Source organism: Bufo gargarizans, chromosome 3 (assembly GCF_014858855.1).
Source record: "Bufo gargarizans isolate SCDJY-AF-19 chromosome 3, ASM1485885v1, whole genome shotgun sequence".
NCBI lineage: Eukaryota > Metazoa > Chordata > Amphibia > Anura > Bufonidae > Bufo > Bufo gargarizans.
Window position 1 is genome coordinate 213,392,733 of NC_058082.1, and position 17,746 is coordinate 213,410,478.

Consider the following 17,746-nt stretch of genomic DNA (forward strand, 5'->3'; position numbering starts at 1 on the left):
ACCCAGAACACTTGTTTATTTTCCAATTCTGTGCAGTAAGACTCCATGAAGCAAAGGAAGGGACATGCTACAAGGAATGACAGAGTGGAATGCCCATAGAGTGCGGAATGCTGCAGCTCTGTGATGCACCAGCTGGAGGAGAGAAAGGGGGAAGCTCCTGCACCCCAGCTACAATCCAGCTTCTCCTCACACTGACTGGTCTGGACTTTGCCAGGGGGCAGACACTGTGTCGTCTCTGCTGCTCCACGAGCCGGGTCTGCTTCCATTTGCCGTGGTGCTGCACCTCTCCAGTCCCTGCCTTCTCCTCCTCTTCGCCTTGGATCCTGTCTTCTCCTCCTCCCACACAGGTCACGTATGTTTGGAGAAATATGTAGGTCAGTGGAACATTTCCTGCACAGCTGACACCCCTGCACCAGACTTGTATTATTCCTGACCCAATTCCACAGCGAGCAGACACCCACACACTCTGCCTACTAGCAGCACCCCCTCTATTTCCAGTTGTTGCCATATGTCAGCTGGCCACCCACTCAGTGGGTAACATGCCCTTGGCTGGCACAAGGACCATCACTTTGTAGAAATGCCGCCTGTACCTGGGATTTGTCACATTGCTACACTAAGCAGAGATATCATTGCGAGGAGTGGAGGATCGTGCATATCGCTGCAGGAGCTGGCACTACCGCGCCTGGCATGCGGCGCCCGCTCTCACCATGAGATACAGAGGCAAAACCAGTAAAAGCCACGGGACCCCCGACTCCAGCAGCCACACGTTATCACCCGGGGAAGCGAGGAGCCGCTGCCGGTCGCCTGCCCCTCAGCTCGCCTCTGCGGACAGCAGCACAGTCAGCCCGCAGCACCACGCAAAGTGGAAGCCCCAAACTGCCCAGCGTCCAGAACAGAGCGGAGCGGGCAGGTAAGTGTTCAGCATGCTGACTGGAAAATGCTAGGACAGAGGAGCTCTGGAATGGTGTCTGTAATGCCTGCCCTTCCTTCTGTTTCCCTGCACTTCTATATACTTAATCCAGGGTCATGGCTTTCCTGTGCACTTGTATACAGTTGTGGCAACAGATGGTGCCAACATTGCCAGTCCAGTAGGGGTTAAAGATTTATTTCTAGCTGCATTCATTAATATTCCCAACTAGGGCTCAGTGATTTTGGTAAAAAAAAAAAAAAAAAGCTTGATTATTTCAACTTTATGGACAACATCGATTATAATCTCGATTTGTTGTTGTTGTTAAAGGGGTTGTCCGCATTCACATCTGAACATTTCTTTCTCTGAGGCTCCCCCTGTTTTGTTTACATTTTTACACTGCTAGGCGGAGGCTTCCGCCTAGCAGTGTTCCCGGTGATGTCATTGGCACTAATGGGCTGTCTTTAATGCTGCCCTAGGCTGTTTTATATGCCAGGGAAGCGCTAAAGACCACCCATTAGAAGCCGCCGCCTAGCATAGCCCGTTACGTCGCCAGATCTGAAGAAAAAGCCCTTGCCCTGCGCTAGAAATGAAATGCTCTAATACTCCACTCAGGGGGGAACACATCCGTTTTGTCCTAAAGGCTGTGAACCTAGACAACTCCTTTTAATTAAATAACAAACATGCCCAACTAGCCGGCGTACAGTCAGGATAGCTACTTTCATAACCCCAAAAAGGAGGACATCATACCCAGGACAGTGGGTGACGAGACTACAACACGCAGAATAGAAACCATCATCTATGTAGAAATCCTATACGATAAATGATTATTTTACTCACTAAACTTCTCATCTACCAGTGATATTTAAAAGGGTTTTTAAAAGGGATTTTTTACTGACCCTGTCCTCTGGGTGTCAGACCCCCACCGATCATAAAAAATCTCTGAAAACTCTTTAAACTCCTTTCCTCACTGCCTCCAAGATTTTTTTATTGGACATTATAGAAAGTAAAAGGACTGAACTACAACTGAGAGGAGGTATAGGAGGAGAGAACTGCAACTCCCAGCATGTATGGGCTTCAGTGAGGCCGAAGTTGGGTGAGACTTCGGTGAAGACGTTCGGTCTTCGATTCTACAACTTTAGAAACCTTTTCAAACAGCTTCGGAACTGACTGGTACCTCGGTACAGAAGCCGGCTTCAGATTGCTGTTTTAAAATGTTTTTTAAAGTCGTAGAATTGATAACCAAACTTCTTCATTGAAGTCTTGCGTGAGACAAAGTTGACCTCAACAAAGCCCAGACATTGTAATGTTTTACGGAGACAGGTCTCTGTACGGCATTAAAACAAAGTTAGGGAACGAATCGACTTTGGATCTTGGTCCACACCGCGATTTGCTCACCCCTAATCCATACCTCCCAACTTTTGAAAAGAAGAGGGACACTATGTGTGGCGCGCACATTTTTTCAGCACTAGGACACACCTCTAAGTCTGCCCAAAATATTTCTAAGCACCTAATCTCACCCAGTCCCCTAAATGCCCCCACATAGTAATGAATCCCCCTTTATGCCACCACACAGTATTTATGCCCACATTGTGCCCCCTTCACAGATTATGCACAGATATGTGCCTCTCTCACAGAAATTGTCACATATATGTGCCCTCTCACAGTATCTGTGCCCAGATATGTGCCCCCTCACTGTAATAAGCCCAAATATGTGCCCCCTCATTATGCCCAGTTATGTGCTACCTCACAGTAATATGCCCAGTTATGTGCCCTACATCAACAAGTGATAAGATCAGAATATATAATCACTTCCTAATGGGTGGGGATCTTCTCTATCACAGGAGTAAAAGCGGCAACTGATGGTAGAACTGCTGTAGAACTCTGCCCTGTTCAGTGACTGTGCCGCGCTACCAGATACATGTGCTTTGGGCTTGCATTGTTATCCTCCATTGAGTGGTTCCTACAAGCTTCTTGTCACCATGGCAGCAACCTGAAAGATGTCCTATTGTGTGCAGTGACGTTATCAATGTGCGCGATGGTGGACTGAAGTGTGCACTTTTTCTATGCGGGAGACCATTATGCTGCACGCATGCCGATTTGACCTCTCATTTGGGTGGTACATAGAGGTCACAATTGAATTTTTTAAAGAATTAAGAATACTCCGCTTAGCATTTTTGAGTAGTGTTTTTAGCTAAGGAGGAGTGTGAAATGAGACACCAGCTGACTATTTCTTTTTCTGGCCAGAACCTTTTTATTGTTTTACATACAACTTAGGCTACTTTCACACTAGCGTTTACTGGATCCGGCAGGGCTCAGCAAAAACGCTTCCATTACAGATTATACAACCGTCTGCAGCTGTTATGAACGGATCCGGTTGTATTATTATCTGTAACATAACAACTAAACGGAATGGAATGCATTTTGGAGTATTCTGTTCTGTTCAGTTCAGTTTTGTCCCTGTTGACAATGAATAGGGGACAAAACGAAAGTTTTTTTTTTTCCCGTATTAAGTAGGGATCGACCGATATTGATTTTTTTTAGAGACGATACCGATAATCTGTGAACTTTCCGGCCGATAGCCTATAATTTGTACCGTTATTCTGTGAATTTTCATTTTTGAAAAAAAAGAAATCCTACACAAATCTGCTGAAAATGAATGTTTATTGTTAACGTGTAAGGCCTCTTTCACACTTGCGTTGTCCGGATCCGGCGTGTACTCCACTTGCCGGAATTACACGCCGGATCCAGAAAAACGCAAGTGTACTGAAAGCATTTGAAGACGGATCCGTCTTCAAAATGCTTTCAGTGTTACTATGGCAGCCAGGACGCTATTAAAGTCCTGGTTGCCATAGTAGGAGCGGGGGAGCGGTATACTTGAAGTCCGTGCGGCTCCCAGGGCGCTCCAGAATGACGTCAGAGCGCCCCATGCGCATGGATGACGTGCCATGCGATCACGTCATCCATGCGCGTTACACTTTACCATGGCTGCCAGGACTTTAGCGTCCCGGCAGCCATGGTAACCGTTCAGAAAAAGCTAAACGTCAGATCCGGCAATGCGCCGAAACGACGTTTAGCTTAAGGCCGGATCCGGATCAATGCCTTTCAATGGGCATTAATTCCGGATCCGGCCTTGCGGCAAGTCTTCAGGATTTTTGGCCGGAGCAAAAAGCGCAGCATGCTGCGGTATTTTCTCCGGCCAAAAAACGTTCCGGTCCTGAACTGAAGACATCCTGATGCATCCTGAACGGATTTCTCTCCATTCAGAAAGCATTAGGATAAAACTGATCAGGATTCTTCCGGCATAGAGCCCCGACGACGGAACTCTATGCCGGAAGAAAAGAACGCAAGTGTGAAAGAGCCCTTAATCTTTGTTTTTCATTTATACTTAATATTTTGGTGTTTTACTTTTTTAAACTTTTTTTTTTTTTTACTAACTTTTAGCCCCCTTACAGTGCTCTAGACTAAAAAAAATACCTAGTAGCCATTGGCTCCTGAACTGAAAAATTTAGGAGCCAAATCAAATTTTTAGTCGCCAAATCGAAACCGAATCAAAATTTTGGTATCGTGACAACGCTACGCCGATCAGATCGGCATAGGGTTGTTTTGATACCAAAATTTTGATTCGCTTTCGTCACCATAAAAAAGTATTGCGATACTCAATACCGCGCAAAAAAAACAACACCAAAAAAAGCTGCGTGCATTTCGCATTTTATGAAACATTCGGCCCATAATAGAACAGTCCTATCCTATTTTTTGGGGTGACAAGGTGACAAAAAAATGGCGAATGCTCACCGCATAGGAGACATTTTTTAATAATTTAATAGTTTGGACAGCGCTATGTAATATGTTTATTTATTTATTGTTTATATATTATATATGTAAAATTGGGAAAGGGGGGATTTAAACTTAATATTTTAGGGTACTTTCACACTAGTGTTTTTCTTTTCCGGCATAGAGTTCCGTCACAGGGGCTCTATACCGGAAAAGAACTGATCAGGCATATCACCATGCATTCTGAATAGAGAGTAATCCGTTCAGGATGCATCAGGATGTCTTCAGTTCAGTCATTTTGACTGATCAGGCAAAAGATAAAACTGCAGCATGCTACGGTTTTATCTCAGACGAAAAAAACTGAAGATTTGCCTGAATGCCGGATCCAGCATTTTTTCCCATAGGAATGTATTAGTGCCGGATCTGGCATTCAAAATACCGGAATGCACCCGCACTAAATCCGGACCCATTCACTTCTATGGGGCTGTGCACATGAGGGGTGATTTTCACACATCACTTGTGCGTTGAGTGAAAATCGTAGCATGCTCTATGTTGTGCATTTTTCACGCAACGCAGACCCCATAGAAGTGAATGGGGCTGCGTGAAAATCGCAAGCATCCGCAAGCAAGTACGGATGCGGTGCAATTTTCACTCATGGTTGCTAGGATGAAAGTCTATTCACTGTATTATTTTCCCTTATAACATGGTTATAAGGGAAAATAATAGCATTCTGAATACAGAATGCAGAGTAGAAGGTCAATATAATAAACATTGGTGGCGCAGTGCGCGCACCCCCAACACCCCAGTATGATAAACATTGGTGGCGCAGTGTGCCTTCCTAATATAATAAACATTGGTGGCGCAGTGTGCCCCCCTCAATATAATAAACATTGGTGGCGCAGTGCGCACCCCCCCAACACCCTAGTATAGTAAACATTGGTGGCGCAGTGTGCCCCCCTCAATATAATAAACATTACCCCCCCAACACCCCAGTATAATAAACATTGGTTGCGCAGTGTGCCCCCCTCAATATAATAAACATTGGTGGCGCAGTGTGCACCCCCCCAACACCCCAGTATAATAAACATTGGTGGCGCAGTGTGCCCCCCCCCCCCTCAATATAATGAACAATGGTGGTGCAGTGGGGAGTGCCAATGAGGGTTAAAAAATAAAAATTAACTCACCTCCTCCAATTGATCATCTCCTGTTCTTTCTTCAGGACCTGTCAAAGGACCTGTGGTGACATCACTGTGCTCATCACATGATTCATCACCATGGTAATGGACCATGTGATAAGCTCAGTGACATCACCACAGGTCCTGAAGACAGAACAGGAGACCGACAGCTATGCGATCAACTGGAGGAGGTGAGTTAATTTTTTAAAGTTATTTTTTAACCCTCATTGGCACTTCCCACTGAGCCACCAATGTTTCTTATACTGGGGGGGGGGGGGCACACTGTGCCACCAATGTTTCTTATACTGGGGTGTTGGGGGGCACACTGTGCCACCAATGTTTCTTATACTGGGGTGTTGGGGGGGGGGCACACTGTGCCACCAATGTTTCTTATACTGGGGTGTTGGGGGGCACACTGTGCTACCAATGTTTCTTATACTGGGGTGTTGGGAGGGCACACTGCCACCAATGTTTCTTATACTGGGGTGTTGGGGGGGCACACTGTGCCACCAATGTTTCTTATACTGGGGTGTTGGGGGGGGCACACTGTGCCACCAATGTTTCTTATACTGGGGTGTTGGGGGGGGGCACACTATGCCACCAATGTTTCTTATACTGGGGTGTTGGGGGGGGCACACTGTGCCACCAATGTTTCTTATACTGGGGTGTTGGGGGGGGCACACTGTGCCACCAATGTTTCTTATACTGGGGTGTTGGGGGGGGGCACACTGTGCCACCAATGTTTCTTATACTGGGGTGTTGGGGGGGGGGCACACTGAGCCACCAATGTTTTTTATACTGGGGTGTTGGGGGGGGGCACACTGAGCCACCAATGTTTCTTATACTGGGGTGTTGGGGGGGCACTGTGCCACCAATGTTTCTTATACTGGGGTGTTGGGGGGGGGGGCACACTGAGCCACCAATGTTTCTTATACTGGGGGGGGGGGCACACTGTGCCACCAATGTTTCTTATACTGGGGTGTTGGGGGGGGGGCACACTGTGCCACCAATGTTTCTTATACTGGGGTGTTGGGGGGCACACTGTGCCACCAATGTTTCTTATACTGGGGTGTTGGGAGGGCACACTGCCACCAATGTTTCTTATACTGGGGTGTTGGGGGGGCACACTGTGCCACCAATGTTTCTTATACTGGGGTGTTGGGGGGGGCACACTGTGCCACCAATGTTTCTTATACTGGGGTGTTGGGGGGGCACACTATGCCACCAATGTTTCTTATACTGGGGTGTTGGGGGGGGGCACACTGTGCCACCAATGTTTCTTATACTGGGGTGTTGGGGGGGGGCACACTGTGCCACCAATGTTTCTTATACTGGGGTGTTGGGGGGCACACTGTGCCACCAATGTTTCTTATACTGGGGTGTTGGGGGGCACACTGTGCCACCAATGTTTCTTATACTGGGGTGTTGGGGGGGCACACTATGCCACCAATGTTTCTTTTTACTGGGGTGTTGGGGGGGCACACTGTACAGGGAGTCTAAGAAAGAATCGAATGAGTCACTAAGTCGGATCTTTAGTTCTTTTCACCTGTGACTCATTCGATTCTTTCTCCCTGTACTTGTCAGTGACTCAGAGCTGCAAGTGCTTGCCTTGCCTCAGCTCTGATTGGTTGGTGGGCGGGGAGGGGAGGGGCTGGCAGAAGCCAGCTTCCACTCTAGGATCAGATTACACTCCTCCCGAGCCCCTCCCCTCCCTGCTGCCAGCGTCTCTGCTATTGTCTGTGTGCTGTGACTCACTGACTGAGACTGAGGAGAACATCGGCGGCGGCGGAGCAGAGAACTATCAGCTCCTGTGCCCGCCGCTGTTCTACTGCAGAGCTGCCGCGGAGGGTCTAGTCGCAAATGGCGACAAGACTAAAAAGTCTTGTCGCCATTTGTAAATTCTTAGTCGCATTGGCGACCATTTTGGTCGCCATCTGGAGCCCTGCCTTAGGCCCCTTTCACACGGGCGAGTTTTCCGCGCGGGTGCAATGCGTGAGGTGAACATGGGTATAAGGGAAAATAATAGGATTCTGAATACAGAATGCTAAGTAAAATAGGGCTGGAGGGGTTAAAAAAAATTACAACATCTTTTAACTCACCTTAATTCACTTGTTCGCGCAGCCGGCATCTCTTCTGTCTTCATCGTAGTGATGTCATCAAAAGTCCTTTTCCTCACAGAAGAAGACAGAAGAGAAGCCGGCTGCGCAAACAAGTGGTTAAGGTGAGTTTTAACCCCTCCAGCCCTATTTTACTTAGCATTCTGTATTCAGAATCCTATTATTTTCCCTAATAACCATGTTATCAGGGAAAATAATACAATCTACACAACACCTAACCCAAACCTGAACTTCTGTGAAGAAGTTCGGGTCTGGGTACCACAGTCAGTTTTTTATCACGCGCGTGCAAAATGCATTGCACCCGCGCGATAAAAACTGAACAACGGAACGCAATCGCAGTCAAAACTGACTGCAATTGGGTACCTACTCGCGCGGGTTTGCCGCAACGCATCCAGACCTTATCCGGACACACTCGTGTGAAAGAGGCCTTAGGGACTAGAACCCTTGTCCTATTCACCCTGATAGATCTCTCAGGGTGAATAGGACTTCACACTCTCCCTGCTGTCCTGTGCATAGTGTACACAGCAGCAGATAGATTACTATGGCAGCCAGGGCTTCAATAGCGTCCTGGCTGCCATGGTAACCGATCGGAGCCCCAGGATTACACTGCTGGGGCTACGATGGGAACTGCCACTGAGGCGGAGGGGACCCTGTGGCCACTGCCACAGGGTGATTAATACTGGGGGGCCTGGGTGGGGGGGGCGCACTGCGCCACCAATGTTTTTAATACTGGGGCGGGGCACACTGCACCACCAATGAAGATAACTCTCTCATTAATTCATATACAGGAGGCGGGAGCTGGCTGCAAAATCGCGATCCGTGTTCCCGATTCGTTATCGGAATATCGGCAAAATAGATGCCGATACCGATAACTTTCAAAATCCTGAAAAGATAATCGGTCGATCCCTAGTATTAAGCCTCTATGACGGATCTCAATACCGGAAAACTAAAACGCTAGTGTGAAAGTAGCCTTTCACACTCACGTTTTGGGCGGATCTGTCATGGATCTGCAAAAACGGATCCATTACAATAATACTACCGCATGCATCCGTCATGAACGGATCCGTTTGTATTATCTGTAACATAGCCAAGACGGAGCCAGAACTTTTTTTATTGTTTTACATACAACTTAAGGCTACTTTCACACTAGCATTTACTGGATCTGGCAGGGTGCCAGCAAAAACGCTTCCGTTACTGATAACACAACCGTCTGCTTGCATTATGAACGGATCCAGTTTTATTATTTATAACATCACAAAGACGGATCTGTCATGAACTCCATTAAAAGTCAATGGGAGACAGATCTGTTTTATATTGTGTTAGATTTTGTCAGAGAAAACGGATCCATCTCCCATTGACTTTTAATGGAGTTCATGACAGATCCGTCTTTGTTATGTTACAGATAATAAAACTGGATCCGTTCATAATGGAAGCAGACGGTTGTGTTATCAGTAACGGAAGCGTTTTTGCTCAGTTTTATCAAGTGGACAGCAAAACGCTGCAAGCAGTGTTTTGGTGTCTGCCTCCAGAGCGGAATGGAGACTGAACGGAGGCAAACTGATGCATTCTGAGCAGATCCTTTTCCATTCAAAATGTATTAGGGCAAAACTGATCCATTTTGGAACGCTTGTGAGAGCCCTGAACGGATCTCACAAACAGAAAGCCAAAACGTGAGTGTGAAAGTAGCCTTAAACCTTAAAATTGGTAAAAAAAATAATAGACATATTAAGTATCGCCGCGTCCGTATCGACTGGCTCTATAAACATATCACATGACCTAACCCCTCAGATCAATACCGTAAAAAAATAAAAAAAATAAAAATAAAAACTGTGCTAAATAAACAATTTTTTTGTCACCTTACATCACAAAAAGTACAACAGCAAGCGATCAAAAAGGCGTATGCCCACCAAAATAGTACCAATCTAACCGTCACCTCATCTTGCAAAAAATGAGCCCCTAACAGAGACAATCACCAAAAAAATAAAAAAAACTATGGCTCAGAATATGGAGACACTAAAACATCATTTTTTTTTGGTTTAAAAAAGCTGTTATTTTGTGTAAAACGTACATAAATAAAAAAAAGTAGACATATTACATAGAAACATAGAATGTGTCGGCAGATAAAAACCATTTGGCCCATCTAGTCTGCCCAATATACTGAATACTATGGATAGCCCCTGGCCCTATCTTATATGAAGGATAGCCTTATGCCTATCCCATGCATGCTTAAACTCCTCCACTGTATTTGCAGCTACCACTTCTGCAGGAAGGCTATTCCATGCATCCACTACTCTCTCAGTAAAGTAATACTTCCTTATTAGGTATCACTGCGTCCGTATCGACCGGCTCTATAAAAATATCACATGACCTAACCCCTTAGTTGAATACCGTAAAATAGTGCTAATCAAACCGTCATCTCATACAGCAAAAAATTAGACCCTACCTAAGATAATCGCCCAAAAACAAAAAAAAACTATGGCTCTCAGAATATGGAGACACTAAAACATGATTTTTTTTGTTTCAAAAATGATATTATTGTGTAAAACTTACATAAATAATAAAAAAAGTATACATATTAGGTATCGCCGCGTCCGTATCGACCGGCTCTATAAAAATATCATATGACCTAACCCCTCAGTTGAATACCGTCAAAAAATAAAAATAAAAACGGTGTAAAAAAAGCCATTTTTTGTCACCTTACATCACAAAAAGCAAGCAAGCGATCAAAAAGTCACACGCACCCCAAAATAGTGCCAATCAAACCGTTGTCTCATCCTGCAAAAATCCTACCCTACCCAGGATAATTGCCAAAAAACTGAAAAAACTATGACTCTCAGACTATGGAAACACTAAAACATGATTTATTTATTTTTTTTTAATGAAATCATTGTGTAAAACTTACATAAATAAAATAAAAAGTATACATATTAGGTATCGCCGCGTCCGTGACAACCTGGTCTATAAAAATACCACATGATCTAACCTGTCAGATGAATGTTGTAAATAACAAAAAATAAAAACGGTGCCAAAACAGCTATTTCTTGTTACCTTGCCTCACAAAAAGTGTAATATAGAGCAACCACTGCTGGAGCGCCCCTGCCTTCTCAAACAGCTGATCGGCGGGGGTCCTGGGTGTCGGACCCAGGACCTCAGATGCTGCCAGATGCTCCTCAGATGCTGCCAGAGGATAGATCATCAGTTTAAACAAAGTGCAGAACCCCTTTAAGGTATCAATTAAGTTTTATTAACTTTCTTTGGAAGTGGTAAGGGGAAAGAAAAAAATAATAAATCAAACTATAGAATTTTCATCACCATAATATGACCCCCATTACTTTATTATAGTTATGACTATGGAGCTGTGGGACTATGTAGTTTTTATTGATACCATTTTAGAGTGTGTGTGACTTTTCGATCACAGTTTAAAAAATTTTGGGGTAAGTGAAGCGATGAAAAATTAAAGAATCAGCCATTTTGATGTTTCTTTCCTTTACGCCATTCGCTGTATGGGATATGCAACATTATGATTTATTTCAACTTAATTCAATAGAACTACAGTCTAAAGGCCTGTTTGCTTTGTGGCTTTTCAGTCTTCAGATCCGGCAGAGGGTCTCAAAACCGGGCCAAAATGGAAACGTTTTTTTCCCCATTCATTATCAGTGGGAATAAAACTGATCAGGATGCATTCCGTTCCGTTTTGTTGCATTTTGTGACCGGACACAAAACTACTGCAAAACTGAACAAACCGGATCCTGGATAAAAATAATCAGTGTAAGTCAATTATGAAGTATGAAACTGACAGTCTCAATGCTGTGCAATACTGCATGTTGAAGTCCCCTAGTGGAACAAAAGTAAAAAGTAAAAATAAAGGTTTTTATAAAAATTAAAGTATAAAGTAAAAAAAATATCATATCCTCAGATCAGACTATTGTATCAGATTCTCAGATCAGACCCCCATACTGTGTCAGATCCTCAGATCAGACCCTCATATCAGATCAGACCCTCATATCAGGAACTCAGATCAGACACCCATGTCAGACCCCCATCATACCTCCATGCCAGAAACACCCCCCATTGCCCATTGATAACCAACTTGAGGGGTGTAGTTTCCAAAATGAGGTTATTGGGGGTTTTAACAGTATGGATACCTCTGGATCTGTGCAAATGTGATGTAGGACCCGAAAACCATTGCAGCAAAATTCATGCTTCAAAAGCCAAATGGTGTTCCTTCCCTTCTGAGCCCTGCCATGTGCCGATACAACAGCTTATGTCCACATTTATGGAATTTCTGTAATCTGTAGGACCTGTCTATGAGATCAAGCAGTGTGGTGTGGATATCAAATAGCACCGCTGGGCACAACCATATTAGGCACTGAAATACCACGTATGTGGAAAAATAGCTATTTGTATTTTGCATTAATCTCTGCAAAATACCCGTGGTGTCAAACTGGGCAGAGTTTTCAAAATGAGGTCACTTCTTTGGGGTTCCATTTATTATTTCACCCCTGAGCCTATATAACTGTCAACACAAGAGATGTAAATCACCACATTGTGCATGGTTCCTGAGCCCTCACATACATTTAGGCAAAAGAATAGTGGCACGTGTACAGTGTTTCTATAAACCAGGAGGCACAGCATGATAGTAAGAGGGCTAACTTTTCACACTATCACATGATGGGCATAACATATTCGGCACTGAAATGGCATCTGTGTAAAATTGCAATCTTCACTTTGCATCATCTTCTGTGTGTTCATTTTTGCAAAACAACTGTGGAGTCAAAATGCTCACTCCACAACCTTAAATACCTTGAGCATTGTGGTTTCCAAAATAGGGGTCACTTCTCTGTGGTTCCATTTTTTATTTCACCCCAGCACCTCTACAGTAGTCAGCGCAAGCTGTGTAAATTACTACATTCGGCCTCAAGTGCTCTTTTACTCAGGAGCCCTGTTTTATGTGCAGCGAGCCTAGAGGAGCCGGTGCAGAGGATGGGAGTGGTAGAGGCCCTAATGAAGTGTTGTGTCATGGTGTACTCCCTCAGGCCATTGCTGCATGGTATCAGTGCAGCAGAAATGTAGTTTTAAAGAATGAGGCCAGATATGAACATATATCAGTCTCTGTTAGTGAGACATTGATTAGCAGTGGATTTCAAGTTCAATTTTCTGGCACCAGAAAGGGATATAGAGGCAGTTTGAATAGTTTAGCACATGCAAGTGTAGATATTCACTATCAGGTCCAGATGTTAGCTTTAACTGGCCTAGTGTTTAGGTGATAGGTCTTAGCTGTAGTCCCTCATTTTCCAGCAGTGTCTTTGATGTAGGTGTCAGCTGGTCACTCTGCTGTCTGACTTCGTATGGATTTATTTAAGGACGTGATTTTAGTTGTTCTTTCTTAAGAATGCTTCACAGGAGCCTCCTGGCAGCAAGCAGGACCATACTACTCCTACAAAGAGGGGAGGAACAGGGTGGTTAGTCCTGTTCCTTGCCAACCTTTGCAATCCATTTCCTTAACTGGTAATAATGGCCAAAACATACAATATACAGTACATAACAATTCAAAACTATTTACAGTAATTGCAGATACTCCCAGGTCTGGGGTACTGCATATGTCCAGGTAAAAGATTAGGGCCACATACGGTTGTGTTCAAAATAATAGCAGTCAGACATTACTAACCTGATCAATCACTGTTTTTGGTAGAAATTATATTTCTAAATGGCAAATAATTTACTAGCAGGTGTAGTAGAGTAATATAAACCCAACAGATCCAACAGTCATGACATACATGCATGCTGTTGATTCTGTGTAATTCACTCACTTATTGAAAGGGGCATGTTCAAAATATTAGCAGTGTGGAGTTCAATGAAAAGCAGGTGGCAATTATTGCTCTTATTTAAGGAAGGAAGGCAGCAAATGTACATGCTGGTTACAGTGCATTTGTCTCTGAAATTCTGAGGAAAAATGGGTTGTTTCAGACATTGTTCAGAAGAACAGTGTACCTTGATTAAAAAGTTGATTGGAGAGGGAAAAATATATAAAGAAGTGCAGAAAATGATAGGCTGCTCAACTAAAATGATCGCAATTGCTTTAAAATGGCAACCAAAACCTGAAAGACGTGGAAGAAAGAGAAAAACTTCCATTCGAATGGATAGAAGAATAGCCAAAATGGCAAGGACTCAGCCAACAATCAGCTCCAGGAAGATCAAAGAAGGTCTAAAGTTACCTGTGAGTACTGTTACAATTAGAAGAGGCCTATGTGAAGCAAATTCCCACTGCTGGAATAAATTGACCACAGCAGCCGTTTATTAGCATAAATTATATAACCATAACCACTTAGTTATCAAAAACATAAAGATAACCATTACTTCCGAGAGAGGTCCTTGAAGCCCCAAAACTGAGTTGCCCCACCGGGGTGAGCCATCTTGCCTCCAGCCGTTGCACGCCAGCTCGGAAGCACCACTGAATGGCCCCCTTTACTTCCGCCCACCATGGGAGTCCAGCCCCAACCTTGGAGCCCTCCCAATATCCTCACCTGCGAATTATCACCAACTTCATGGACCCCCCACCGCCATAGCCTCCGTGACAAACACCCTTTCCCCTTACACCCTGTCTCTGCCAACCCCCGATACCAACTCCCAGTACAAATATACTGGGGCTCTCGGATAACTCGAATATCCCAATCGTAGGGCGGGTGGGTGGGAGCTATCTAACCTCTCCTAAAATGGCTACCTTCTTCCCCACTTTCCCCCTTTTTACCCCTAACTCTGCACCCCTACCCTCAAACTGGCCAATCCTACCCCCCCATAAATTACCTTGCCCAACCCATCCAACTCCCTGACCTATCCCTATCCCCTGGGGTCTCACTAACCAAACCCCCGTCATGTGGCCTCCCCTAAAGGCTCTGCCCCCCCCCAGTTCGGCCATTACTTAACGAGGGTATTGGTTATTCCCGTTCGTCCCCTGTATACCTTTTTTTTCTTTTTATTAACCCCTTACCCCCCAATAGATTTCCAACCCATCGTTCTACCCCCCATCCATCCGTTAATGCTGCTGCATTGTCTTTTTTTCTTTATGGAATAAATCCTTGTCATCCCTCAGCAACCCTCCCTGCCATCTCACTGTCAGACAAACCAGCTCTCCTAAGCATAACGCTCCAAAGAATGCCAAGGAAAAAGCTAATCTAAAGAGATGCACCTTCCACGCTGAACTACACACACCCTTTAACTGCTCCCCCAACTCTAACAGTAATGAAGTTCACGCAGTTGTATCTTCTTCAACCGCTGTGCCCTTGCTACTACCCTCTTCAAGTCCTCCAACTTGTCGCTAGGCAATCTACATTCCATCCTGTCGTATCAATCACTATCCCAAAGAAACTCAATTCCGTGGCCGGTCCCACCGTCTTCTCCATCGCCATAGGAACCCCAAACGCCTCAAACAACAAAGCGCAAACCCGTGACTCAGGAGGGCCAATACACAGAAAATCGTCCAAGTAGTGAATAATAGATTCACAGCCTGACGCGTCCACCACCACCCTTTCCCACCACCGCCCATTCCAAAAACGAGCTAAACATCTTGAAATATGCGCACGACAGGGAACAACCCATCAGCAGGCAGCGATCCACGAAAAAAACCCCATCCCAAAAACACCCCAACAAGTGCAGATAACCCGCGTGCACTGGCAATAACCGAAACGCCGCCTCAATATCCGTCTTTGCTAGTAACGCTCCGCGTCCCAACTTTTTAACCCAAGTCACTGCCGCGTCAAATGAGATATAGACCACCGAACACAAGGCAGGGTCAATACCGTCATTTACCGATGATCCTTTTGGAAAAGACAGGTTATGAATCAGGCGAAACTTTTTCACCTCCTTCTTCGGGACTACCCCCAGCGGTGACACCCGCAAATTACTGAATGGTGGTTCCGCAAATGGGCCAGCCATCCGCCCCAGCAAGGCTTCTTTGTAAAGTTTTTCCGCCACCACTTCCGGATGCGCTCGCAAGTTTCGTTTTAACAACACCCCCCCTGGAACGAACCCCACAAAAACACCTCCCTAATCAATGCCCTGGTTTACCACCAACTTGTAGTGAAAAGCCGTGAAAGATTAAACCACCCGCCCGCCCGCCCATGTGAGGACGTCATCTGTCTCAAGGTCTAACCGACATCGATACTTGTCTGCAGGTCAGCATATGGTGCAAATTACGGGCACGTAAGTGTGTTTATTACCATTACAGCACTAGTGTCTCAGGATAAACGGCATACATACGGCACCTCTATATCCCTGTAAGATCGCTGTGTTTGCAATTAACTTTGGACACGATTTTTTGGGGGCCTATGTAGCGGGATGCCGCAGACGTGCTATGAGTTTGGTCCTCAAATCATAAGCAGAGAGACTTTTTGGAATATTTTAGCTCAGGACGATTTTTCTAACGATATTTTATGCATTTTATCATATGGTATCGATTTTATTGATTGACACTGATTTTATTGCATGGAGTTTTTTATTTGTGTTTCTTGTTTATTGCACATTAAATTATATTGTTTGGTTCCAAGTATAAGTGAGTGCCCAGCTTTCTGTATACCATTATTGTTTTTTCAGTATAGCGGGTGAGTCTATATCAGCTGTGAGCACCACTGCCCTATGGTCTGACACTTTTGTGCAGCCTTAGGCCTCATGCACACGACAGTATTGCTTTTTCAGTGTTTTGCGGTCCGTTTTTTACGGATCCGTTGTTCCGTTTTTTTGTTTCCGTTGTGTTTCCGTTTCCTTTCCGTTTTTCCATTCCGTTTTTCTGTATGCCATATACAGTATACAGTAATTACATAGAAAAAATTGGGCTGAGCATAACATTTTCAATAGATGGTTCAGCAAAAACGGAACAGATACGGAGGACATACGGACGCATTTCCGTATGTGTTCCGTTTTTTTTGCGGACCCATTGACTTGAATGGAGCCAAGCACCGTGATTTGCGGATAAGAATAGGACATGTTCTATCTTTTCACGGCACGGAAATACTGAAATACTGAAACGGAATGCACACTGAGACACTTCAGTATTTTTTGCTGAACCATTGAAATGAATGGTTCAGTATATGTTCCGTATACTGAGCTCAAAAAACGTCCAGTATACTGAATGCAAAATACTGTCGTGTGCATGAGCCCTTTGGCCTCTTTCACACAACGTTTTTTTTTTTTCCGTTTTGCAGGCCGTTTTTTGCGGTCCGTATACGGTCCGTATACGGAACCATTCATTTCAATGGTTCCGCAAAAAAACGGAATGTACTCCGTGTGCATTCCGTTTCCGTATTTCCGTTTTTCCATTCCGTTTAAAGATAGAACATGTCCTATTATTGTCCGCAAATCACGTTCCGTGGCTCCATTCAAGTCAATGGATCCGCAAAAAAACTGAACACATGCGGAAATGCATCCGTATGTCTTCCGTATCCGTTCAGTTTTTTGCGGACCCATCTATTGAAAATTTTATGCCCAGCCCAATTTTTTCTATGAAATTACTGTATACTGTATATGCCATACGGAAAAACGGAACGGAAACGGAAACACAAAGGAAAAAAAAAACGGAACAACGGATCCGTTTAAAATGGACCGCAAAACACTGAAAAAGCCATACGGTCGTGTGAAAGAGGCCTTACTGCACTTTATACCCATATTTTTCTTCATGTTTTGATTTGGAATAGAATGTGTAGTGTTCCCAATGCATTTGTATGTATGGAAATAAAAGTTACAGTCAGGTCTATAAATATTGGGACATCGACACAATTCTA

The 17,746-nt window shown here is 44.5% G+C and overlaps 1 protein-coding gene across 12 annotated transcripts in view; it reads left to right on the forward strand.

Annotated features, from left to right (window-relative positions):
- The first annotated feature begins 241 nt into the window (after positions 1 to 241).
- NPAS2 (neuronal PAS domain protein 2) overlaps positions 242 to 17,746 on the forward strand; it is a 151,522-nt gene continuing 134,017 nt past the window's right edge. For all 12 annotated transcript variants that reach the window (XM_044284852.1, XM_044284850.1, XM_044284851.1 and 9 more), the window contains exon 1: positions 242 to 910. In XM_044284852.1, the coding sequence (XP_044140787.1) occupies positions 708 to 910 (203 nt within the window). In that variant the 5' untranslated portion in view covers positions 242 to 707. The remainder of the gene's footprint in view (positions 911 to 17,746) is intronic.